The sequence below is a fragment of the Natrix helvetica genome (genome assembly GCF_964273705.1).
Source record: "Natrix helvetica genome assembly, chromosome: 6".
In the NCBI taxonomy this organism is placed as follows: Eukaryota; Metazoa; Chordata; class Lepidosauria; order Squamata; family Natricidae; genus Natrix; species Natrix helvetica.
This window is the reverse complement of record NC_138553.1, coordinates 22,976,085-23,002,532: the sequence shown is the minus strand read 5'-3', so window position 1 is coordinate 23,002,532 and position 26,448 is coordinate 22,976,085. Positions and strand designations below refer to the sequence as shown.

The 26,448-nt window shown below is 39.6% G+C and overlaps 1 protein-coding gene across 1 annotated transcript; it reads left to right on the top strand.

Moving 5' to 3' along the window:
- Positions 1-548: 548 nt before the first annotated feature.
- Positions 549-26,128, top strand: LOC309394984 (tyrosine 3-monooxygenase-like; the record flags this gene model as incomplete). Its single annotated transcript, XM_081958703.1, has 12 exons — positions 549-683; positions 1,973-2,147; positions 2,741-2,829; positions 3,896-3,963; positions 4,920-4,970; positions 5,874-6,019; positions 8,662-8,797; positions 14,324-14,393; positions 18,084-18,140; positions 19,081-19,176; positions 24,924-25,057; positions 25,775-26,128. 12 exons carry the CDS (start codon positions 549-551, stop codon positions 25,938-25,940), a joined length of 1,323 nt encoding a protein of 440 aa, XP_081814829.1. The 3' UTR covers positions 25,941-26,128.
- Between the last annotated feature and the right edge of the window lie 320 nt (positions 26,129-26,448).

Here is a 26,448-nt window from a genome sequence, read left to right as displayed (position 1 = left end):
CGAATTTTCTCCCTAGTCTATTTTTTGGCGGGAGGGGGAAAAGTCTTTTCTAGACGTCTTTTGATTCTCAAAGCAGCTAGCAGTCAGTTAAAAAAAATAAACAAAATAGATACAAAGCCGGGGGGGGGAGGAACCCCAGCATTACACCACAATGCAAGAACCGCAAAAGTTGCCGTTTGAGGGGGAGAGTTATTTTCCTCGTAAACAGAATCCGTTTGATGGTTAAGACAGTGGGCTCGATCACGTGCCAAAGATCCCCCCCCAACCTGGTACCTTCCGGATGTCCTCCCCCATCATCCCCAGATGGTCTCACGTTGACGTTGATTGGAAGGCATTCAATTGAAGGACGGTGGAAGCATTGCGGGAACCCACCTCCCCCATACTGGAGAATCCCGTCCTAGTTCTCCCCGGCCCGCAGCAAGTACGCAACTCCACCGCGTTTGGGCAGCTGAGCAGCTAGATCCCGTCGGGGAAACCGCGCCGGTTTCTCTTTCGCCAGAGATCTTGCCGGTCAGGAGCGCTTGAGATCGCGCGCAAAGTCGACAGAGATGGAGCCCTCAGAGACGCAGCAGTCTCGGGATCTGGATCGGAAAGGAGAGGAGCGGAGCGCTACGCTGACCCTCACCTTCGCTCTGAGCAACAAGAAGAAAAGCAGCATCTCCAAAACGCTTCGAGTTTTCGAGGTAAGTTCTGTCTTATACCAATATTTCACACGTGTCTTCTGAAAAGCCCTTCAAGGTTGGGGGTCGGGGCTTCTCAGTTTGAAAAGAAAAAGAAAGGAGGAAACTGTTCGAAGGGGAGGGGGTTGGCTAGATGACCTATAAGATCCCTTCCAACTCTGTTAATCTGTTAAAACTTTTCCGGCCGAAGAGTCTAATGAATGGAAATGATAGTGGGAAGGAAATAGGCTGTAGAAAGCTGGCACTGAAAGCAGCTCCTTACAGACTTTATCTCAGTTTCATAGTTCAAGATAGGCTGGCTTTCCTGGTGTGTGGAATTATTATATCAATAGATAACCAGCCTGTTTAGAAGGCAAATGATAAGGGAAAACTGTGTTAATATATTCCACACACATATTTGGATTTTTTTTTTTGCAACCATGCTCTTTTGATGTTTCATGCACATTCATCCAGTACTATTTGTGCTACTAATTACATTAAATTCCCATCATGGGTATCTTCCAAGGTGTTCAAGGTAGCATAGATAGCAATAGCACTTATACTTATATACTGCTTCACAGTGCTTTACAACCCTCTCTAAGTGGTTTACAGAGTCAGCATATTGCCCCCAACAATCTGGCTCCTCATTTTACCCACCTCAGAAGAATGGAAGGCTGAGTCTACCTTGAGCCTGTTTCTTCCTTCCTCATTGTGTTACCCTAATGATAATTCTGTGGGATGACTTTAACAGGGAAACTAACTAGTCCAAGATTTCTTTGGAGCTGGATGGGAATTTAAATCTAGTGCTAGTTGTTTTAACTGTAACATCATACCTCCTACTGCATCTCTGTGGGCTCATGATTGTTCTTGTACTCTTTCTCATGAAATTCTCCCAGATTTAAACCCATTGTTATCTTTTGCCCTATGTCAGCACTCTTCAACTTTAAGGAGAAGTAGAAAACAAAAATGATAATTCTATTTCTCAGGAGTAACTTTTCTGAGCTATTGTACATCTACAGGCAAAAATATATAGCTGGCTTAAGGTTTGGTTCACACTTTGCAAACTCTGAAGCATCTTTGGGAATTCAGATCTATTGGAGAGTTTTGTAGTTGTATCTTCTACTCTGTGTGAAAATAAGCAAGGAGTTTATTATGAGAATGATTAATATTTTGGGAAGTGTTTGATTGGTGCCTATGTTTTGAATATTAAAGGGAAATATTCTTAGAAAAAGGAGGAGGAGGAGATTTGCACTTCATTTTCTTTCACAAACTAAAATGGTAAAAATTTGTCTTCCTGTGTTGGGCTTTTATAGATGTTTGAAGCTAAAATACATCATTTTGAAAGCCGAACAGCTAGAATGTCAAAGAACACTGATGGCAACCTTGAATTTTTTGTAAGATGTGAAGTTCAGGACTGTGAGGTTAGCAGTCTTTTAAATTCCTTGAAGAGAGTGGCAGAGGACGTGGAAGCTATCAGAGAAGAAAAAGGTATGTCACAAAAGGCTTTTACCTTCTTTCTTCCTAATATACCTCTTCAGTATATGTCTATCTGGAATTCCTAGCTACAGTATAATTAAACCAAGATGCAGAGATTTTAAAGGCCATTACCCAGAATTTTAAAGATAATGTGTGATTCAAGAGCAATGTTTTGTCTGTACAATAATTTCTCTGTATAGGTTTAGATATTATTTAGTAGCAAGTTAGATATTATTTAGTAGCAAAACGTCATGTTGATAAGCAGGGATCTTTCAATTGATTACATAGGAAGATTGTCATATTCATCAACACCTGTACAATTCCTCAGCTGGTAAAGTCAAGATTATTTTCATAATGAACTCATTGATCAACTTCTTTGTCTGACGTTTGTCTAGCCTATCCACATAAATGTTGAAACCACAATTACCAAAATTTCAAGACCATTTAGATTTGGGGTTTTGTAGGGTCAACATCTCTGAAGGCATCACGTTGAAGGAAAAAAATGTCTATTTGATACCACTGAACAAGTAAATTATTCTTGCTCTTCTGATGGAAACTACAAATGTCACATTCTTACAATGTGCAATTGATGCTGTTGTCCACAGTTCCATGGTTCCCAAAGAAAATAAGAGATCTTGACTACTGCCATCACCTGATCACCAAGTTTGACCCTGATCTGAATTTTGACCACCCGGTAAGTGAAGTTTGTATCTTTCCAAATTATTTAGGCTTGGAGTTACCAACATCCCTATGAAATCTTGTACCAATAATAAAACAGAGGCTTCTGGGTACAATATTTAACCATCCAGTTGAAGATAGTTGCTCTTTTTATTTTTCCTGACATAATTACTCTTCTTGGAACCACTGTAGATAGAACACTGGTTGTCCATGTTGATGTTGTTCTGTAAAAACTAAACTATTTTTTTTTTACGAAGGAGAAATTATTGTGATGGGATTATGTGGAAGAGAGATGAAACTGAAACAATATGTGCTTGTTGAAATCCAAATAGATTTACGCATATTCTAGTGAAGGCAAAATGAGAACTGGACAAGACTCTTTTAGTCCCAAACATTGACAAATTGGGTTTTGCTTGTAGCTATTGAATGAAACTGAACAAAAAAATGAAAACATTTTGTGAAATCCTAGATGGACCAAAGAGGTCGAAATTAAGGTAGGGTTTTCTCTATGTGTCAATTGTCACTTGGTTCTTTCAGGGGTCTATGATGCTCTCTGAGCTTGGTTGCTTCCCTGCAGATGTTTCATTATACAAATTAGGTAACATAATCAGTGCTAGTCATTAGTGCCAGTGACTGATGAGGTTACATAGTTTGGGGAATGAAAAATCTGCAAGAAAACAACCAAGATCAGGGAGCACCAAGGACCCCTCATGTTAACCTTCAGCTACAAATATTCCCCTTTGCTGGTACTTGGTTCTTTCTTCCCCTTTTATAGCCAAGGACTACAATGAACTTAATTTTATGTGAGTTTGGTTTCACATGCTGCCTCCACATTAAAGTTGAAAGACAGGGAAAACCCCATCCCCACAAAACAAGTCAGTAAACCGCTTATCATGTCTCTGTTTCTCGTCTTTTTAAGGGCACCATAAAAACTCTGAAATCTCTTGTCCCAATGTTAACCAAGTTTCTTTTTTAAGTTTTTTTTTTAAATCTCTTCTCATTGTTGCAATTATATCCAAGCGTGAAGCTTTGGAATGGAATTGCTTGGACTTTGGCAAGCAGCGTTTTTCTTCTTTTTCTAGGGTTATGCTGATCCACAATATAGGAAAAGGAGGGCTTTTATTGCTGACCTGGCATTTAAATATAGACAGTAAGTGCATCAAATAAATAATTGAACAAAAGGACAAGCTTTATGTAATCTGAGTGCCTTCATCCTTACAAATGTTTAAGGTACTCAAAATAGGACATGGCTCCGCTTTTCAGAGTGCAGCCCTGATAGGTCATCCAAAGCCTGGTGTGGCCCTCAAACTAACAGTTGTGCAGTACTGCCTTATAATTTGTTGTGGCCTGCCAGCAGCCAGCAGCCAGCAGAGCTGGCAGCAGATTCAGGCAGTGAGGAGGTTGGGGAGGAACATGGTCCAGTCCTGGAGTCTGGGGAAGGCTCCGATGAGGGCTCTGCATTGGAGGCAGAGAGGGAACCAGACCATCTGGTAGTTATTTGCTGTCTCCGGAGTCTCTGGAGTCTGACATCAGCGAGGCAGAAGAACAATAGGAACCTGTTCCCAGCGTGCGCATGACAGCTTATTTCACAAATGTCAACTCAGTCCAAATGCAGAAAAATCTAGGAAAAAGCATTTGAACGTATTCATAGACTCTGCCTTAATTAGCTCCTATAAATGAGGCTAGGAAAATCCTAGTGTAGTTTCTACGTTCCTGTATTCACTCCAGCTTAGCATTAAAGATAGCCTACTGAAATCTGCTGCCTTAATTTTGCCTGGCTGTGTGTGTGAAATTTGACATTATGGATCACATAAATGAAATATGAAAAGCTCAAAAATGAAATATATTTAGTTTTAGCAATAGCCGTTAGACTTATATAATGCTTTTCAGTGCTTTACATCCCTCTCTAAGCGGTTCACAGAGCCCCCAATAATTTGGGCCCTCATTTTACCCACCTTGGAAGGATGGAAGGTTGAGTCAACCTTGAGCCTGGTGGGATTTGAACTGCCAAATTGCAGGCAGCCAGCACTCAGAAGAAGTAGCCTGTAGTGCTGCACTCTAACCACTGTGCCACCAAGGCTCTTTTGATTCTCTTTGCCTTTCCAGGGGTGATCCTTTGCCAAGAGTTGAGTACACGGCTGAAGAGACTGCTACTTGGTGAGTGTATGACTTGAACCTGCACATGGGGAGTTAACAGTGCCACTGTCTTCCCCATCTTGCAATTTTCATGTTGATGTACAGTACGAGTAGTCCTCAACTTATAATTGATTGTTTAGTAACTGTTCAAAGCTATGATGGCCTGAAAAAAGGTGACTTGCAACTGGTCCTTGCACTTATGACCATCAGAGCATCGACACAGTCATATGATCAAAATCCAGGTGTTTGGCAACCAGCATGTATTTACAATTGTTGCAGCCTCCTGGGGTCATGTGATCACCATTTGCAACCTTCCCAGTTGGCTTCCAACAAGTGAAGTCAATGGGGGAAGCTGGATTCGCTTAACAACTGTGACAAAAAGTCATAAAATCAGGTGTGACTCATTTAACAACTGCCTTGCTTAACAATGAATATTCTTATCCCAGTTCTGGTTGTAAATTGAGGATTACCGTCTTTCCCTGAAAATAAGACAGGGTCTTATTTTCTTTTCACCCCCCGAAATAAGCACTTGGCCTTATTTTCAGGGAGGTCTTGTTATTTTTGAGGTGCAGGAGGCGGTGAGTGTGGTCAACTCATGGCTGCTGCTGTGTTGCAATATTTTCAAAGAGGGCTTATTATTTTAGCGCATGCACGCAAAAGCACGGTTGGGCTTATTATCCAGGGAGGCCTTTTTTTCAGGGAAACAGGGCACCTGTAATAATACTTTAATCTTATTTTGCTTTACATGTATTGCAGTTTTGATAAATAGTGACTTATGGAACTTTCGTGTATTACAGTATCTTAAATATAAAAAAAATTCCATCTGTCCTTAGAAAAGATGAACAGTCATATTACTTAAGTATGACTCTGATTTATATTTCTTTTAAGTGAACTTTTTTGCTAGTTAACAATTGTTATTCTCAGGAAAGAAATTTACCAGAAGCTGAGTGTCCTCTACCCCACCCATGCCTGTAACCAATACCTGGAAGCCTTTCATCAACTAGAAAAATACTGTGGCTACCATGCAGACTGTATCCCACAACTCCAGGATGTCTCTGCATTTCTGAAAGGTTAGAGCAATTGTAGGTGACAGCCTCTATATCACTTGCTTGCTATTGGCTGCCATAGTAACGGGGAGGGAGGAGGTTTCGGTATTTGGGAGGGGAATCATGCTGTAGGAGATATCTCAGGACAAAGAAGGAGTTTTGTTCTCACCTTCTTCTGCGCATGCTGAATGCTCTTGTTTAGGTCTGGTCAAGGCCAACCATCTCTGCATACCTTCTAGATGAGGTCAACTGAAGATGCACCCCACATGACACCCTTGGAGGTTGGAGAGTGAACATTTAGCTTGGGGTTTATTGTGGGGAGGAATTTGGGTAAACTTTTGATATGTACAAGTTTGTGTCTTTTAGACTCAGATCTTGCTTTACTTTCGCTGCTTTCACTTCATATCCAGTAAAAGTACCCTTTCTGTAAAACAATGGAGTTGGGGGTTTCTTTTCTTGGATTTTGAAAGAGGTGCTGCTGGTGTAGAAACACACTTCTAGGAGTCTCCAGCCCAATAATTAGCTTTCTACTCTGAAGGTTTATGCAGCTGAAGAAGCTTGTGATTCTGAGAAGGTGCCCAGTTTTTGAAATTTGCCAAACATCAGTAAGCAGCAGAGCTCCAGAACTACCTTTGGAAACCTTCAGACTGGTGTTTAAAAAAAAGTTATATTGGATACAATTTCAAGCATAATTTTGGCCACTGGCTTTCATTTTGTTTATGGATGATAGAACAAGAAGAAATCCCTACACTATTTGGGGGACGTACACCATACAATTATAAGAATGTAGACAACATTTTAAGACATTCAGGAAATGCATTTATTTCATGTATTTTGTCGCTGAGTGGGCACAGGATAGAACGAAGCCTGCAAGCTGCTTTCAGATAGGGCATTTCTACCAACTTTGAAGCTGTCAAGAGTGATGTAACCTATGCTCTTAAGCCTTAGCAGGAAGAAAGCCTCATAAATACTCTCTCTGCATGTCTCAACTGGGGGCTGTTTCTGTCCTTTTAGCTCCCATTCCATGTGCTGCAAAAGGTGCTTGCTTTAAATGTGAGAATTGAAATGCACTATTTGTCATTCTTCCTTCTTAAACTGATCCTTGTGGATTCAGCAGGGCTTTAATTGACCTCAAAGGAAACACCTGAAGGAGATGATGAACCTCAGGGGCGCAGTGGCTAGAATGCAGTACTGCTGACTGCCGGCTGCTGCAATTTGGCAGTTCAAATTCCACGTGGCTCAAGGTTGACTCAGCCTTCCCTCCTTCCGAGATGGGTAAAATGAGAACTCAAATTGTTGGGGGCAATATTCTGACTCTGTAAACCGCTTAGAGAGGGCTGTAAAAGCACTTAAAGCAGTATATACGTCTAAGTGCTATTGCTATGATAGCAGCATTTATGGAATCACAGGCTTCATCAGAGGCATAAACCTCATGAAATCAATTATACTGAGCAGATTTTTGTTTCACGGCAACATCTCAAGAACACAAGTAAAGACATTTGTTGACTTTGAGCTTACAGCATAATGCAAGGATGTGAAACTCGATCGTGTCATGTGATGCATCATGACATTTTCCCCTTTGTGTATCTGGGGTAGGCGTGGCCTCCACATGATGTATCTGGCCCATGGGCTACCAGTTTGACAAGCCTGGCCTAATGGTTTCCCCTCTCTCTTTTAGCTTATAGTCTAATGGTTCCCATTTAGAGAACATCATGTTTAATGGCTGAGAACTGGTAATAAGGAGCTCCACTTTGAATGTTTGGATCAGTGATTCTTTCTTAGGCCAACCTACCTGACAGGGGGTTACCTTGAGTTCCTGATCTTTGATGAAATAACAGAAGAGAACAAAGATACTAATCCATTCAAGGAGCCCAGAAAGATATGTGGAGAGTTTTATCTAAAAGAGGCAACAACTGGTTCCTCAACAGATAAGAGCCGGGGAAAGGATTGGTGTTCTCAAGGATAGTTTCCAGCTGTGGGGCAGAGTTTCTGGCTCCAAGAGTGTGGGAACAACTCATGATTAATCCTTGGCATTTCTGAGCAGGAATCACCTTTCTTTTAATAGTAGAGTTTGTTTTCAGATCTTCTGCCCTCCTCTTCCATTGGGGATATTACTGTGAACTTGTTTATTTTTCTTACAATTTTGCGTGTTGCTCTGTGAAGGGAAATACCCAGAGAAAGTTCCAAAATCATTGATCCAAGGTTCCAAGAGCCGAGGTGGTACAGTGGTTAGAGTGCAGCACTGCAGGCTACTTCTACTGACTGCTAGCTGCAATTCAGCAGTTCAAATCTCATTGGCTCAAGGTTGACTCATCCTTCCATCCTTCTGGGGTGGGTAAAATGAGGAGTCAGATTGTTGGGGGCAATAGGCTGACTCTTAGAGAGGGCTGTAAAAGTACTATGAAGCGGTATATAAGTCTAAGTGCTATTGTTACTGCTATTCCATGATTAGATGGGAAATTACAACCCTGAAGAAGAATAGAGAACAAAAGGGAAGAATTCATTCACATGAAATGCATGTGTGAAAGAGAGGCATTTTCACAACAGGACAATGCATGTGAAAATGGAATAATGACGTAACAGCAGAGCTTGGTAAATTGCATCATTCCGAAGATATAAGTATATTTTCATCAAAAGTTGAACTGCAGTGTAAATTTCTCTTATAGAAAGAACGGGCTTTAGCTTGAGACCAGCTGCAGGGCTACTATCTCCTCGGGATTTCCTTGCTGCCCTGGCATTTCGTGTCTTTCAGAGTACTCAGTACATAAGGCACTGGTCGTCCCCCATGCATTCCCCAGAACCGTAAGTAGACGTGAGCTGATAAATGTCATGGTTTTCTCAATGTGTCCCTGAAGGCTGCATTATAGGCTGCTAAACCTGCTCCTCGTGCCATGCCCTGGAATTGCCAACCATGGTCCCAAAAGATTTGGTGATTCCAGTCTGAAGAAGACAAAAACCAGCATTGCAATTTTTCCAGAATTGGGGCACAAGGGATTTACTTTTTGGAGTATGATACACTTTTTCCCCCCTAAAAGAAGGTGAAAATTTGGGTGCATCTTATACACTGAATGTAGCCCTGCTCACCTGCCGGCCATCATCCTTTGGCCTCTGCCTCCCAGCAATTTGCCTCTTTGCAGCAAACAGTAAACAGCTTGTTTCAGTTTCAGCACAGCCTGATTAGCACAAGCAGCTGATTGTTGGTTGGGTCGGCCTCTGACCATCAGCTGTTTCAGGCTGCAGGGATTGCCATTGCCTATTGCTACCTCTGCATGCTCCCTTTTCGACCTCTGCATCCCATTTTTGGTCTCTGTGCGGCCCGTTTTCGGCCTCCGTGCCCCCCATTTTCCACCCATTTGATCCCCACTGCCTGGAATGGGTGGAAAATGGAGTAGAAAATGAGGTGCATGGAGGCCAAAAACGGGGTGTGCAGAGGCTGAAAGCGGGATGCGGAGGCCGAAAATGGGGTATGCGGAGGCCGAAAATGGGGCATGCAGAGGTGGCAATAGGCTATGGCAATCCCTGCAGCCTGAAACAGATGATCATCGGGGGGGCTGATCCAACCAACAATGAGCTGCTTGTGCTAATCAGGCTGTGCTGAAACTGAAATTGAAATAGGCTGTTTGCTGCAAGGAGGCAAATTGCTGGGAGGCAGAGGCAGATTTTTTTCCTTGTTTTCCTCCCCAAAAGTTAGGTCCGTCTTATACTTTGTAGCATCTTATACTCTGAAAAATACGGTAATTCTTAATAGGTAGCTGGGAGACAAAAAAAAGGTAGGAAGCTTTTAAGATTCTTGCTCACTTGGCACTCACACAGTTTTCACAGTCAGCCTCAATCATTTATGATGTGTTCATACCCAACACTCATTTCTGGCCACACACCCATTTCTTTTATCCACCAGTTTTCTTTTCAGCCATATTCTATTACATTCTGCTTCTTTTCAACTTTTGACATCAGAATCCAACACCAGCATGTGCACTGCCAAATTCTATCCTTAAAAAAAAGTTTGCATAAACTTACTCTGAAATTTAAACTCCACATGGGACTGTTCGTGTGAAGTCCCACCCATCCATACTTTCTACTTCTCTTTCTCCCTCATTTCTTCCAGCTGCATTTTCTAATAGGATACCAATATGGGAAGGGACCGGTATTCTTCCTTCTCTGCTTTGTAGTTTGTTTTCTAGTTTTTCAAAGTGGAAAAGAAATCAGTATTTTTTTTACAGCCTCAGATGGTAATCTGGGCAGCTGCCAAAGAGAAGATGGAAATGAATAATTTGCAGTTTAAGCCTAGTCTAAAAAAACCCTCTTCCTAAATGTAACTTTACAAAGGCTTGGTGTTGTTGCCCGCCAGCAGCCAGCAGAGCTGGCAGCAGAGTCGGACAGTGAGGAGGTTGGGGAATAGCATGGGCCAGTCCTGGAGGCTGGGGAAGGTTCGGATGAGGGCTCTGCATCGGAGGCAGAGACGGGGCTGAGGCCATCTGGCAGTGATCAGGTGCCTACAGAGCTAGACAGCAGTGAGGCAGATGAACAGCTGGAGGCCTGTTCCCAGTGTGCACAAGCGCAGAGCTGCCAGAAGAAAAGAACAACTCAGAAATCAGGTTAGACTTGGGAGTAAAGTCACAGGTGGAAGGTGATTGGCCCCTCCCATAGGAAATAAAAGAAGAACAAACAGGGAGTGGGCTTTTGCAGGAAACAATTCATTCGATCATTAGATTAGTTTCAGGAGTGTGAAGATCTGTCCATGAATCTCAGAGGCTCTGTGCCCAGCCTTTCCTTGCACAGCACCTTATTTGGAAAATATTTACATGGCAGCTTTCCAAGATAGATAAAGTCTGTAGTCATAAATATTCCTTTTGAAAGACTGTTTGCCAGGCTTTGCTGAATGTGAATGAGAGGAATTCACATTCGTTTAATAAACGGGGTTTTGTCGGGACCAGGACTCTGTCTCGTGCTTTTTGGAGAAGCCTAGGTCAGAACACTTGGATATGCATACAGCTCATAAAAAGAACCTTTTCATTCTGAATTTCTGATGAAATGCATTATTACATCTTCTATATAATAATGAATGGCATTGGTATTTTGGTTTGGAAAGGTCCTGAGCAATCACTGAATCTCCAACGTTTTTTTTTTTTTTAGAATAGAATAGAATAGAATAATTGGAAAGGACCTTGGAGGTCTTCTAGTCCAACCACCTGCTCAGGCATAAAACCTTATACCATTTCAGGCAAATGTTTGTCCAATCTCTTCTTCAAAACTTCCAGTGTTGGAGCATTCACAACTTCTGAAGGCAAGTTGTTTCACTAATTAATAGTTTTAAATGTCTGGAAATAATTTACCTTTACCCTATTGCTACTGCCTTTCTTTTTAACATTTCAATAGATTTTATTGAGTTGCATAATAAGATAAAAATACAAAAAGAAACAAAAGTTAGAGAACAGAGAGAGAGAGAGAGAGAGAGAGAGAGAGAGAGAGAGAGAGAGAGAGAGAGGAGTGCAAAGAAAGAAGGAAAAATAGTGGTGACTTCCAACTTTTTTCAGTGCAATAAAATTCAAAAATAATAATAAAATAATTCCAACCTCAACCTTTCGCTTTAAATCTCACAATGTTTCAAGCCATGTCTATAATAACTAATTCATTCTAATATCGACATCTAAAATCAAAGTTCTGGGGTCCCCCCCCCACCAAGTTTCAAGCAAAACTTAAGAAGTCGTTTCCAAACTGTGACGTGCAGTCAGGGGAGGCAGAGGAGGCAGAGCCTCACTGCTCTCATGAAAAGAAAAAAATGTAAAAGGGAAAAGGCGAGTGCTGAGGTGAGGCTTAAAAAAGCCTCTAAAAAGGGAGGACTGTAACAACTTTGATCTTTGCAAGCGTGCAAGCAAAATACCCCAGGATCACGGTGACGGGGACAGCAACTCCTTCCGCTGCGCTGCGGAGAAGAGCCACGCTATGCAGGAGGCTCCTCAGCGCTAGCCTCAGATCAGCGCGAGCCGCAGCTCGTGCTAATGTGAGGCTAGCACTGAGGAGCCTCCTGCACACGCGGTCCCATTCACCTCCTTCCTGAGCCAACATGAAGGGGACTGCGGCTCACGCTGATCTGAGGCTAGCACTGAAGAGCCTCCTCTTCTCTGCAGCGCAGTGGAAGGACTTGCTGCCCCCGCCACCATGATCCTGGGGTATTTTGCTTGCACGCTTGCAAAGATCAAAGTTGTCGCAGTCCTCCCTTCATGATGATCATTTGATGACGTCAGTGCCTCACCAGCCATAAACCTCACCGCACGTCACTGTTTCCAAATAGAAACAAAACTAGATAAAATATAAAGGTAAAAGTTTCCCGTGTCCAGTCATGTCCAACTCAAGGGGGCACTGCTCATCTCTGTTTCAGTTCTGTCCTCCCATGAGAGAAACTGCCACACTGGTTTGCAGCATTCATGACTGGTTGTAGGCTGTTAGTGTAACCACAAGCATCTGAGCCTGGCTGCCTTTTTGTAGATAAGGAAGGCCTATTTTCGTTGGTCCTCTTCATTTCGGCATATAGGCAGCTACAGGGTTCGTGTCAACTATCATCTCATCAGATGGACATGCTGATTACAAATTTCCCTTTATACTTGCACCAGGCAATTAATGTCAATATTGAACCCATCTCAGAACCCCCAAACTTTACTGGGCTAGAAGGGGCTCCCCATTATTTTCCCCTTACAGAGCCAAGTGTCTGAAGACGCTTCCATTTTCATGCAGCCAGCATGACTATACTCCTAGGTCAGGGTGTCCAAACTTTTTGCGAGGAGGGCCAGATTTGGTGAGGTGAAAATGTGTGGGGCCGATTATTCAGCCTGACATTCTTTGAACCCTTAACATTAAATGCGAATTGACTACCGTATTTTTCAGAGTATAAGACGCACCAAGATTTTGAAGAGGCAAATTTTAAAAAAAGTTTTTCCACTCTTCCCAAAACGGCCCATTTTTCGTGGAAACGGGCCTTTTTTTTAAAGGGCATGAATAGCCCTTAAGAGGCTTCTAGAGTGCTCCTGGGGGTTGGGGGGGGCAAAGTTGAGCAAAAAACGGCCCATTTTTTGCTCATTTATGCCCTCCCCAGCCCTCAGGAGCACTCTGAAAACCTCCTAAAGGCTATGCACGGCCATTTTGGTGAAGGGGGCAGAGAGGAGGCAAAAAATGCTGTATTCAGTGTATAAGATGCACCCAGATTTTTAGCCTCTTTTTTGAGGGGAAAAAGATGCATCTTTATACTCCGAAAAATACGGTATTTTATGAAAGACTAAACAAATAACTCCGGTGGGGAGAAGAGGCTGCAGGCCGCTTGCAATTTGAAAAAGGGCCACATTTGGCCCCCGGGCCGCACTTTGGACATGCCTGTCCTAGGTGAATGGAACAATTAGAACAATCAGTTTTGCCACCTCTGCGAATTCGATCAGCTTTTACCATCCACTCTTATATTGTGGGAATTAGTGTGTTTTTCCATGTTTGTGCTTCTTCACCCCCTTTTAAAAAAAGAAACTGTGCAACCATGATCTCCCACTTTCTTCCCTTGCTGCCTCCTCTTCCTCAATGCTGCCTGCCAGTGTATTATGCCAACCAGTCAGTAGAGACTGTAGCTGCACATGTACATATGAAGCATGTTATATATATCCAAGCATTGTGGTGAGCTGAATTGATTACTTGCTTCCTTGGAGATGTGCAACCAGTGAAGGCATTATTGTGACAAAAGACTGCATCCAGAACTCTCACTGGCTGTTAAACCCCAAACCAGTGGCTGATTCATTCATCTAAATCTTATGTTAGAGAATAAGATATATTTAAAAATATCTCATAATGGAGCACCTTCATTCGGCTGGCCACTTTATCCATTTCAGCATGGCTGGCTGTAGGATCATTTGGAGACCTTTCCAAATTAAAAGCTTTCATACTTGTGCTTGGATACTTGTCCTTGAACATTGCTGTTCACTTTCTCAACTTATAGATGACTGGATATGCCACGCAGGCTGCAATAGTTTTAGGTCATCTTGGGAAGTGTTTTGCAGATGCTCCAATTGGTTTGAATTTGGATTGCATCTGCTCAATGTACTCCTTTGGTAAACATGCGAAATAGGTGGGAAATTGACTCCTGCATAGCTTTTGAAATCCACATGGCACCTGGAGAATTGGCTATGTCAAGGTTTTTCAATATAGCAGAAGAGACAGCTGAAACAGCAGCAAATCAGTACATATATAGATCATAGGATTTCTGTGGTTTGCTGTGGCAATGAAGAGTTTTCACTAAAGTCCCTAAAGCCAAGGATACCATTATGGCAATTTTTAACCTGTTTATTTTGGCAGGGATTGTTGCCACGAGCTGCTGGGCCATGTTCCCATGTTAGCTGATAAGGACTTTGCTCAGTTTTCACAGGTAATTATGTTCTTCTTATTCTGATGGAAGGAATGCCCTTGGCATGGTGATGATTCACATATTGATTGTGTTCATGGAATATGCTTGTGTAATGAAATCATTAACCCACGTTTTGAGTTCGTATAATTCTCTGAACCATTAACTAACACCGCACAACACAGCACAGCACACAAATGAAAACAAACAACAATTACGATCAAAGTTAAAAGAATTAACTTTATGCGAATATCAGCGTGGGAAGTTATCAACTCTGCAAGCATCAGTCAAAGCCAATATCTATCTATCTATCTATCTATCTATCTATCTATCTATCTATCTATCTATCATCTATCTATCTATCTATCTATCTATCTATCCATCCATCCATCCATCCATATCTATCCATCCATCCATCCATATCTATCTATCTATCTATCTATCTATCTATCTATCTATCTATCTATCCATCCATCCATCCATCCATCTATATCTATCTAATCTATCTATCTATCTATCTATCTATCTATCTATCTATCTATCCATCCATCCATCCATCCATATCTATCCATCCATCCATCCATATCTATCTATCTATCTATCTATCTATCTATCTATCTATCTATCTATCCATCCATCCATCCATCCATCCATCTATATCTATCTAATCTATCTATCTATCTATCTATCTATCTATCTATCTATCTATCTATCTATCTATCTATCTATCTATCTATCCATCCATCCATCCATCCATCCATCTATGTATCTATGTATGTATGTATGTATGTATCTATCTATCTATCTATCTATCTATCTATCTATCTATCTATCTATCATCTATCTATGTATCTATCATCTATCTATGTATCTACCTACCTACCTACCTACCTACCTACCTACCTACCTATCTATCTATATTTGGAAGCTGTCTTTCTTTTCTTGGAAGCTGCCTTCCTTTTTTCCCTTTGGGATGATTTGTCTAAGCTTGGATCTAGCACTCCATTAACATCTTCTACAAAAATTATTTCCTCCTCTGGAATTCTTATTAACATCTGCAAAAATATTTCTTTTGTTCAACTCTGCCAGAGAGTATAGTTAATATTGAGTTAGACAAGGAAGCTTGACCTAATATTAGTGCCCTATCTGTATTTGGCAATTTAGGCTAGATAGGAGACAACCAAAATTTATGTCTGCTGCTACCTATTCAAAACAGAATTAATTTTTAAGGCAAAGTTTTGGAGGAATGCTTGGAAATTTAACAGAGAAGGTAAATGTAGCTAGCCAGCTATGTGGATTCTGAACATTCCTCATGAAACCAGAAGGGGCCACTGTAGTTCTTAAGTGTAAACAAAAGCTTGAGTTTATCTAGACTGATTGTGCATTTGTACTTATTTTTAAAATATATTTCTAGAGGAATTTATAAAGCATAAAATCAAAATATAATCAAGATTTTAAAGTAGGATGATCTAGAAAATTAAAAATATGTAGTAAACTGTCAATTAAAAGTGTTTCCATCAAGAAGTGGGAAATAATGATGCTAATGGCTCCTCATGAGCAATGAGGAGGAGGAGGAGGAGGAGGAGGAAGATAGATCTCAGCTGATAGAAAAAAATTACCATATTTTTTTTATATCCACAGTGCTCTATCCCAAGGCCTGGGACAACAGCTACATTTTTGAAGACCATCAGAATATCATTATGATAGAATGTCTATGGAGATTCTCAGTCAATCAGGTCATGGTTGTCCCAAAGGTGCTTTTTCAAGAGGCAACTGGACTTTCTGGGTTTGTTTGTTGTTGGTTTTTTTTTGAAGATGTTTCGCTTCTCATCCAAGAAGTTTCTCCAGCTCCACTCCATTAAGAAGCTTCTTGGATGAAAAGCAAAATGTCTTCAAAGAAAAACAGGAAAGTCCAGTTGCTTCTTGAAAAGCACTTTTGAGGCAACCATGACCTGGATGATTGACAAGACATTCCACTGTAGACATTCCACCGTAATGATATTCTAGTGGTCTTCAAAAAATGTGGCTATGAAAAAGCACTTCTGGGACATTGGGTTTTTGAAAATTCTGAGGAGAATGTGGACAGGTGTCATGGCAGAGAAGGCCACTTCCCAGAGCTTGATAGTTGGCATAGCTTATGTGAAGGATCTGAAGTGTACCAACTCTGCTTGATATTAATGGATGAACATGGGATAGAGGTAATCCCTCAAATAACCTGATTCCATGCCATGATGGACTTTATAGATGAAAGCCAGCATTTGAACCATACCTAGAAACTCACTTGTAACAGTGCAGCTTGTAGAGCTGTGCAATTGCATGAGAATATTGAAATACGCCCGCGCTGCCTGTGGCATTGCAGTTTGGACCAGCTGATTGTTCCATCACTTTCTGGAGAATAAAAATAACAGCAGCAACTGATAATGGCAAACTGTTTCCTGTTATACCTCCTTTCAAATGCTGCACAAGCCATTGTCATTTTCAGCAAGCAGCTGTTGCCTGTGTTGGGCTGAGCAATGCTGGGTTAAATTGCTTTAGGATAAACAATCTGATTTACAGCTCTGCACTAACCTTGCCAGATGTTCAAATCACATGGGGTGGATTATCTCATATTAGAAAGTATATGCTCCACTTCCATGCACTCTTTTTCTTGGCTAAACAAGAATCCAAAGATGAAATACTCCTGGCTCTATGTTGTATTATTAACAATCATGAAATAATAAATTGACCTAGGGGAAGTTGCAAGCAGAACAAACCATACAGATGTTTATCCTAAAGATGACAATCTTGCTTAGAGTGTAAATATTCCTGGAAAAAGGCTCCGTATTCCCGTAAGCAAATTCATGGAGAATGTCTTCAGCAATTGCTATTAGACCTCAATGTTTTAGGAGACTATAGAGTATCTCTGATCAGTTGATGAAGGACAAGATTGTGAGAGATCTTCTGGCTTCCTGCACTTACTTCCGTGACCACTGTCAGAAAAAGTATGCTGGGTTAAATGGAGACAAACTGATCATTTACTTGGGGTTAGTTCACATGACAGTGGTCTGCATAGTCTGATATATTCCTAATTTATTTCCCCTTATTAAGTTAAAGGCAGAGGGTCTTTTTACAGAACGTTGCTTAATTCTTTCTCCTTGACTAGTGTGTTGTTGTGCTGCTAGCTACATCCTAAAGTGGAGGAGTAGGGACACAGAATGATAAAGCAATGTTTTACTATTTTAATTATAACACTAATAATTATTGCTACCATTAAATTAATCATTAATTTTAATCATTAATCATTGCATATTTATGGTTTAATTTATTTAATTAATACTTATTTAATAATTAAATAATGTTAATTAATGTAATGTGTTAATTATTCTACAGTGAAAGTAATTGAATCATGAAGTATTAAATAACGTGAATACTTCATGATTTAATATTTCAATTATTTTTTATTTGTTTTATTATTTGTAAGCCAAGCAGAATCACTTTGCAGGGGAGGTGGCATAAACATTTAAATAAATACATGCATATACATAAGCACATGCCTATACATCATAGGTGGTATTCAGCAGGTTCTGAATGGTTCTGGAGAACCAGACGGTGTGACATGCTGAAGATGCTACTGAAAAATAATATAATTCTGCAATTTCTTTTCTGAAAGGCTTTTATGGAATAGAATGGAAAAATGGCTTGTAATTTTAATAAAAATCAATATGCTTGATTTAGGATATTGGGCTGGCTTCTCTTGGAGCATCTGATGAGGATATTGAAAAACTATCAACAGTGAGTAGAAATCACATTGTCAAGCACCTGGTAAATCAGGAGATCCAAGCAGTTCAAATGAGTTATTCCAAGCTTAAACTCTGTACATGAATCTGGCCAACTAATGTTCAAGGGAAATGAGCAAGAGATTAAAGAAAGGTGGACTGGAAGGTGGGCAGAATCTCTTGTGGGCGCGCAGGGACACGTGACTTATAACACATTTAGCCCTTCTCTTAGGCTCAGCCTGGCCTCCTACACAAATTTTCATGGCAGAAATATAATGCCAAAGAGCCACATGTATACAATAACACATATCATATAAATATTCTATGCTTTCCAAACACCCAGGGCATAATGATAATTTTCTGCAAGAAAATCATATTGTGCTGTTCTTACATACAAGGAGAGAGAGAGAGAGAGAGAGAGAGAGAGAGAGAGAGAGAGAGAGAGAGAGAGAGAGAGAGAGAGAGAGAGAGAGAGAGAGAGAGAGAGAGAGAGAGAGAGAGAGAGAGAGAGAGAGAGAGAGATCCCTTCCCAAATCCACCTATCCAGGATACAAGCACCAATAGCATGGCTTTTTCCAACCTACTGTCCTTCAGCATATTGCCCATCGAAATAGGAAGTGTTTTCTAATACATCTGGAAGGTGCAAAGTTGGAAAAAGTGGTTAGATGGGTGAAATTCCCATTGGGACATATTTGTATTTCCCCTTCTTCTTTACAGAACTGAACTTTGGTGGCCCCAATTCAGCTGGTGGCTATTGTGCTGTTGTTTTCCCACAATGCATCAAATATGGTATTTGATACCATCCCAATAAAGAAGTATCAAGGGAGATGAACCAACAATTCCATTAACCCAAGGATGAGTGGCCATAAATTCTGGATTAAGAACTGGGAAGGTTTTATTTTTTTTTACTCCAGACGAGTTCTCATAATCTGTTTCTTTCCTTCTCTTCTTCTTAGTTCTATTGGTTTACAGTTGAGTTTGGCCTCTGCAAACAAAATGAATCTATCAAAGTCTATGGAGCAGGCCTCCTCTCATCCTATGGAGAACTGATAGTAAGTTTTTAAAAATATTTTTGTCTGATATATGTCTTCCCTAAAAACATCAACATCTCAGGAGTCTGCAATATTTAGCAACAGATGGGCATTACCAGCAGGGAACCCTGGAAGGTAACTCAGAGGCAAATGTTGATAGATTTATTTTAAAATGAAATAAAACTCTTCACGGGCTCTTAATAATGAACAAGATACTTCTCATCAACCAACTGTAATGAAAAGCCAGACTGGTCATTGTTTCAGTGTAGTAGAGCATAAAAACGTGCAACACCTGGAGAAAGGAATGGGACCTCAATAGTCATCTTGATTTTTTTTACTTCTTTTTTTTATTGAAAAAGTTTTATACAAACAAATTTTCCCCCTTTTTACCCCCCCGCCATATAATGTAAGTCACATACAAATACTGTACCCCCTCCCCTCCCCCCGTCTTAAAATAGATTTCTCATTCAAATATTATACCTCCTCACCTCCCAACAATCATAATATAAGTTTCTCTTAAAGTAACAATAGCCCATTAACCCCATCTTCTAAATTAATTAAACATATATAGATCATAATATAGGTTTCTCTTAAAGTAGCAATATCTCATTAATCCCATCTTTTAGATTAATTATGCATATATATTTCCCCACCCTCCACCCTAGCCCTCCCCCACCTCCCAATCAAACCCACCCCCCTGACTTCCGCTATACACCACTCTAACAATTCCAAGCATCCCATATATTATTTACTCTGATCATCTGTCAATCTAAACATTCTTACCTAAAGGCTACATAGTACTTCTTGATTTTTTTTTAATATCCCTCTGTCCCACCCCCTCAAATTAAGTTAGTTTTGATTTACAAAACTGTTTTGTAAATCTTATTTACTTATTTATTTATAACTGTTATTTGGTGACTTAGCATACAGGCCTGAGGTGGGTTCCAGATCCTGTCGCAACCGGTACGCTGTGATGGAGCTGGCCATCCACCTTGGGCAGGTGCGCTGTGCATGCATGCGCATGCCACCACCCTGCGACACTCCAGCTGCTCGGCGGAGGTCACATAGGTACTGTATGCTGCGCGCATGTGCGCAAATGGCCCGGTTGGCTTAAATACAGGTAAGGAACGAGGGCGGGCTGCTGCTCCCACCTGCCACTGGTATGCCCATAGAGGGTCGCACTGCCCGGAACCCACCACTAATACAGGCCTACTGATGTTAAATTTTCCCAAAATTAGTAAAATGTACAATAATTCAATTGAATAGATGAAATTTACAGTAAGTCATGTCTATTTTTAAATCCTATTGTTTTTAATGGACCTGTTTTAAATTCAAAGTATTTTTAATGTGTTTTAAGTACCTGTAATGCATGTATTGCTGGCCACTGCTGGATGATATGCCAGCATCCACCCTCTAACTATGCTGGCTGAGAATTATGGAAGATGTAGTCCGGCGTATCTTTAAGGCACCGCTTTGGGTGGAAGATTTCACTTGGCTGCCCTAGCTGAAGTTATCCAAAATGATTCCAGTTGTAACATTGCTGTTAAATATACTATCTGTTTATAAAGCAACAGCTAGCCATTTAAAAGAAGGCCAATTTCAGAGTTCATTTTCAAGTACCATTTGGCCTAAAAACTCGGTTTTGTCCTTCGAATGGGAGGTGACATTTAAATCTACTCTATCTGAACCCATCACGGTGGATGCGATGTCTCTTGAACTTTAGAAAACTCACCAAGAACACACTCAGTTTTTACTGTATGTTCAGCTGTTCTGCATTATATACAATGAATATGATGTTAACACCCAGGCTGGAGTTGATCCTATGTACAGTAAAATGTAATGGCCCATAGTTCACAGCTGGCAGGCGTTTTCCCTCTGCATGCTTCGTTTGCTGAAAAACAAACCTCCCTTCCTTGTGAAAGGTTATGTGGGGTCATCAAGCACTTGTTAAGCATATCTTCCCATTGCAAGAATGAAAGATTCAGAGAGAAAAGCTGGGTCTGAGATTATAAAAACGTTTCAGCCTGTGTTCATAAGCCTGTAGCATTATATATCTGTATATTATTACAAATGTGTCTGGTTTAAATTTAAGGAATCTTCACATGGAGAACTGACTCAACATCATGCAATTGCAAATGAAATAATTGAGCTTAAGTCCAGCTAAAATTCAACGTTTGGAAGAGAATTAAGGCTGCTTTTTCTCCTAAATTCCCTATTCGGACTTTGGGAGATATTATAAGTTTCAAAAGATAGAGATGCCCTTGGGCTAGCTTAACTCCTCATGATTCCTGACCAAAGGTGAGAAGTCTTCGGAGCTGCCCCCCATTGCCTTCATTAGGGTTTTTTTTTTTAAGCTTCCCAGTTTAATTTACCCCTTTGGAATTCCTTAGCGATATCCATCCAGCTACAGCTAGATCTAATTCTGCATAACTTTTGAGCATGGAAAAAAAAAGCAGAGGTCAAATTAGGAACCAACAGCTTTGACACAACATAAGTTGAATTTGGGCTTTATTGAATCATATTAAAATGCCATCACCATTTCTGGAAAGACATCCTTTTCCTTCCTTCTTTCCTTCCTCTCTTCCTTCCTTCCTTCCTTCCTTCCCTCCCTCCCTCCCTCCCTCCCTTCCTTCCTTTTCCTGACATTTCCAATAAGAGTCATAATATGAGGACACAGGCAAGGATGTATCTCCGAAACAGCTTTTCATAGCCTGGACACCATCCAGATTCATGGATGTCACTGCCAAAATAAAATCTCAGCAATAGTTATTCTGCCTTGGGCTCCTAGGAACTGAAAACCCAGATATCTGGAGAGTGCCAAGACTGAATAAAGCTGCTCTGAAAGTTCTTTCCCCCCCACCGCCTCCCCGCTCTTTTTTGGCAATTAAGAAATACAGTAGCAAGGACTACCATAGTTGTAATGGCAGACTGAAGACAGCTCTACTTTTGTGGAGTTAACAACAGTGTTGAATAGAGGAACTGGTGAATTGATCAGATTCTTAGAATTCCTCTCTAGGTCAAGGAGGGAGCGATGACCACCCACACATTCACACCACACAGAATTTCCCAATGAAGAGATAATAAAATAGCCATCTCCAACAGATTTCATAGTTCTGGGAGCCAGGGAGAAAAACCTCTTGCCTAAGCCATCGCTAAGCATCTTTATAGATAGAATAGAATAGAATTCTTTATTGGCCAAGTGTAATTGGATACACAAGGACAGTGAGTTTGTCTTTGGTGCATATGCTCTCAGTGTGCATAAGGAGAATAAAATACATTCATCAAGAATAAAAAGATACAACAATAAGTGATAGTCAAGGTTACTAATAAGGATACTAGGAAGGAAGAGAAGAAGAATAGTAATACAGGAGACATTGGGTTCATCCACTTCCTTTCTTAACTAATCTAGGAAGTTGCTCTTTATTAATTTACTAGAAGTTAAGAACCTTCCAAACAATATGTTTTATTACACTAGGAGAATCTCCTTCTACTCTAGATGAAAGAAGTTCCATGTAAGTTTAAGAATTAAAAAGAAAGACTTTCCTTTTTGGAAAACAGAGAGAGAGGGAGGAAGGGAGGGAGGAAGAGAGTGCGGAGAGAGAGAGAGACTAGAATGCAAATGTTGTTAATGAGGTACAATGGAAACTTTTTTTCCTTGGTATGTTAAACATTTTATTAAAAAATATATGAAGACTTTGAAATTAACTGTAAGAAATACTCCTGTAAGAAAGGTTTGCTGACTGGAAAATAAACAGATGATAAGAGGGGATTTTGAAGATTGACTAGAGGGCATTTGAAAGAATTAAGTAAAATTAAAAGGGGAAAAGATCCAATGGAGCAATATTATTTGACTATAGAAGAAATTAAGGCTGTTAGGGAACACTGTACTCAGATATTAGGTAGGATTATCTGGTGCAATAACAGAGGATAGAGAAGAATCACATATTTTATTGGATAACACAGAGAACAAGATTGATTGAATGTGGATTTGGACTTTTTTTTTAAAAAAATGCAAGATTACAAAAGTGACATTGGAAAAAAGACACTGTGGGTCTGAAAATAGATTTAAGAATGTCAGACTATGACATGGAGAAAGATGACAAAATGGATTTACAAACAAAACCAGTTGATATCTTAATAAGTAAGAACAATTAGGAATAATAACTAAGAACAATTATTTGGAAAGCTTTTTTATTTTGGTTTTATAAAAGGAATCTATTGAAACTATTCCTGAAAGGAGACAAAGAAGAAATTATAAGAAATCAACCTGCGGGATGTTATTTGATAGGCTTAGAAATCAATTTTTTTTATTTTTATATTGATTTTAAATAAGTATACTTTATAATCCCTAAACAGAGGGATCATAAAGTATATTTATTTGACCAATACCAAATAATATATACCAGTTTCTGATAGCTATAAATGGGTTTTCTTTCTTTTTGTCTTTTTACTAAAACTGAACAATGAAACTTTAAAGATCTGTTTATAAGTAGGGAGAGATTTATTTTGTTTTATTTCATTTAAAAAGTGATCAGATTATATAGTGGATTTATTTGATTAAAGTTAATGCGTTTGTGTGTATGTGTGTTTTACTAATTCTAATAGCTTTTACTACATTTTTGTTGATTAGTATCAAATTATGAATTTTAACAATTTGATTTGGGGATGAGATTGGGGGGGGGAAGAATTTTTAAAAAATATTAGAGAAGGTGTTATGTTTTAACACCTGGAGAGGTGACTGGAGAGAAGTCATATTTTAGCCATTTTTATTGGTTTTTTTCTTTCTTTTTAAAATCTCTTTGCACTTTTTCTTTACTTTGCTTTTTGTATTTTTTTCTTAGTTTGTGTTAGTCTTTTATCTTTGTACTTATAAACTTTCATAAAGTTATTATTAAAAAAAATAATACAGTAACAACAGTGCTCCAGGTACAAAATAGTCAGCCAATGTACTTCGCTGGAAACATGTCCTTTGAAAATACCCGGACATGGGCATAGCACCTCTCTAGTACTAATTAAAGCAGCCACATCATTTCTGCATGCAAGACTAAAAAATGTATTTGTTTTATGAGTTGAATAGCTGGTTGGGAATATATATTGTTTGACTCTTTATCATGATGGTTAGTGTAACAGAGGCAGTCTGGTGGAGTTGTTAAAGCATCAGCTAGAATCCCAGAGACTGTGAGTTCTAGTTTCTCTTTAAGCATGAAGGCAGCTGGGTGACCTTGGGCCAGACACTCTCGCCAGTTCTTGGAAAGCAGCAATAGCAAACCAATGAAATCTTGCCAAGAAAATGCAGGGATTTGTCTAGGCAGTCACCAGGAGTCAAAACTGATTAGAATGGACAAAAAAAACACCCAAAGAAACAAACACAAATGTAATAGGATTTCACAGTTTAAATAGTTCCATGTAGAGTTTAAAAATGAAAACCGAACACCTTACGGTTTTGATGAGAAATAGTTTTTGCTTCACCTTACTCCATCTCACCTGTCTTGAAAAATGTACAAAAATCAGAACTGTGCAAATCAAATAAAGTCTGAACTCTGAAAAAGCTGAATTAAATATTGGTTTGCACAGAAAACTGTTTCGATGATGTAGGAAAGCAAAATTTAAAACATTTTCTTGAAGCTCCAGGAATTTAATGGAAATTTCACTCTACCATCCTATCCATCCATTCATTTCAGGTCCTTGGGTACTCCCAATTATCTATTGTGTTGCCAACTGAGTTGATTTCAATCTAAAACAATTCTTCTGTTGTTCTTCACTGAAAGCATGCTTTATCAGAAAAGCCAGAATATAAACCCTTTGATCCAGATGTGATGGTGGTCCAACCTTATCATGACCAGACCTTCCAGCCCATTTACTTTGTAGCAGACTGCTTTGAAGATGCAAAGTCTCAACTACAGTAAGTTTAAAGCTGGTAGGTTTATATCACCAGATTAGGTTGATCTGGATTTACTGTATATCAGGAGTGCAAAACCTGCAATCTCTAGATGTCCGTGTTCAAATGTGTTCTGTAGAGTTCTTGTGAAGCTAATGCTGAGTTATGATTGATTTAGAACTTCTTTCATTAGCATTAGCAGGGATTCCTGGTCTTTATAGGCAGTTGGCATTAGTACTTTTAGAGTGTGTAAACATACTAAGGATGCAATTATAAATTATTTGCTGGTGAGACCCATTGAGAGAAGGATTCCTATGGTGGACAAAACACTTATGACAATTGTTCTAGCCACTCACTTCCTTAGAAAATTCTGTGCTATCTATGTTTATATGTCCTTTTTCTGGGCAATTAGACATACTGGGGTGCAGCTATTCATCTATTTTATTTTCCCAGGGGGTACCAGGGAATAAAGGTTATATTAGGGCATTCCCATTTTTAAAAAATATTTGAAGATTGTTATTAAAAACCCTAATGATATATCTGTACACGGATTAAAGGTAGAGGAAGAAATATGAGGTTCCACTCATATTTTGGATAGCACACCCATTTTCAAACAAACCAAACTCACAAGGAGTAGATTCATGGTAATTATTAAAGCCAATACTGCTTTAGTGTTAGAGGTAATGGTACATTATGTTGTCATGCAGACCAGAGATACATCCTTTGTTCCTTGCTCTATAGGAAATATGCTCTTACGATCAAGAAGACTTTCCCTCTTCACTACAATCCCATTAACTGCAGCATGGAAGTTCTTGATTCACCACAGAAAGTATTGGAAATTGCCACTCATTTGAAAGAGGAACTGACAACTCTCTGCCATGTTTTGGAAAAGCTGTTTGTAAAATAATGGTCCTAATTTATAGTAGACAGAAGACAATCATTAGAACAGTGAGGATCTTTCCTTTTTTAAGTAAGTTGTCTGCAACACAAGAAAAAAATGAGTAGGCAATTAGTCCATTTAAATGTAGATAATCAATTAAAGGTTTTGCCAAATAAGAAGAATAAGACAACTTGTGAATTGCAAATCAACATTTGGGTGGGTGGGAGAAATGTTCAGTGTCAATGTGTTTGCATTCTTGCTTTCTTTGTTGAAAACAAGTACCATTCGTGCATTACATTTTCTTGGAAAACAAGTTTACTTCTTGTAAACAAGTCATTTGTTTTTCTTTATTGTCTTGATTTTTTGATCTACCTGACTAGTTCAAAGGCCCTCAATCACTGATTGTTAAATGTCTGTGCAATGTCCACAAGTCAATGTTCTTCAGGAATTGGGGTTGAGAAGAAGACATGTTCTTAGGCTTTATATCTTATTTTTTTTAATCAGTGTTATTATTAATATCATCATCAACTAGCTG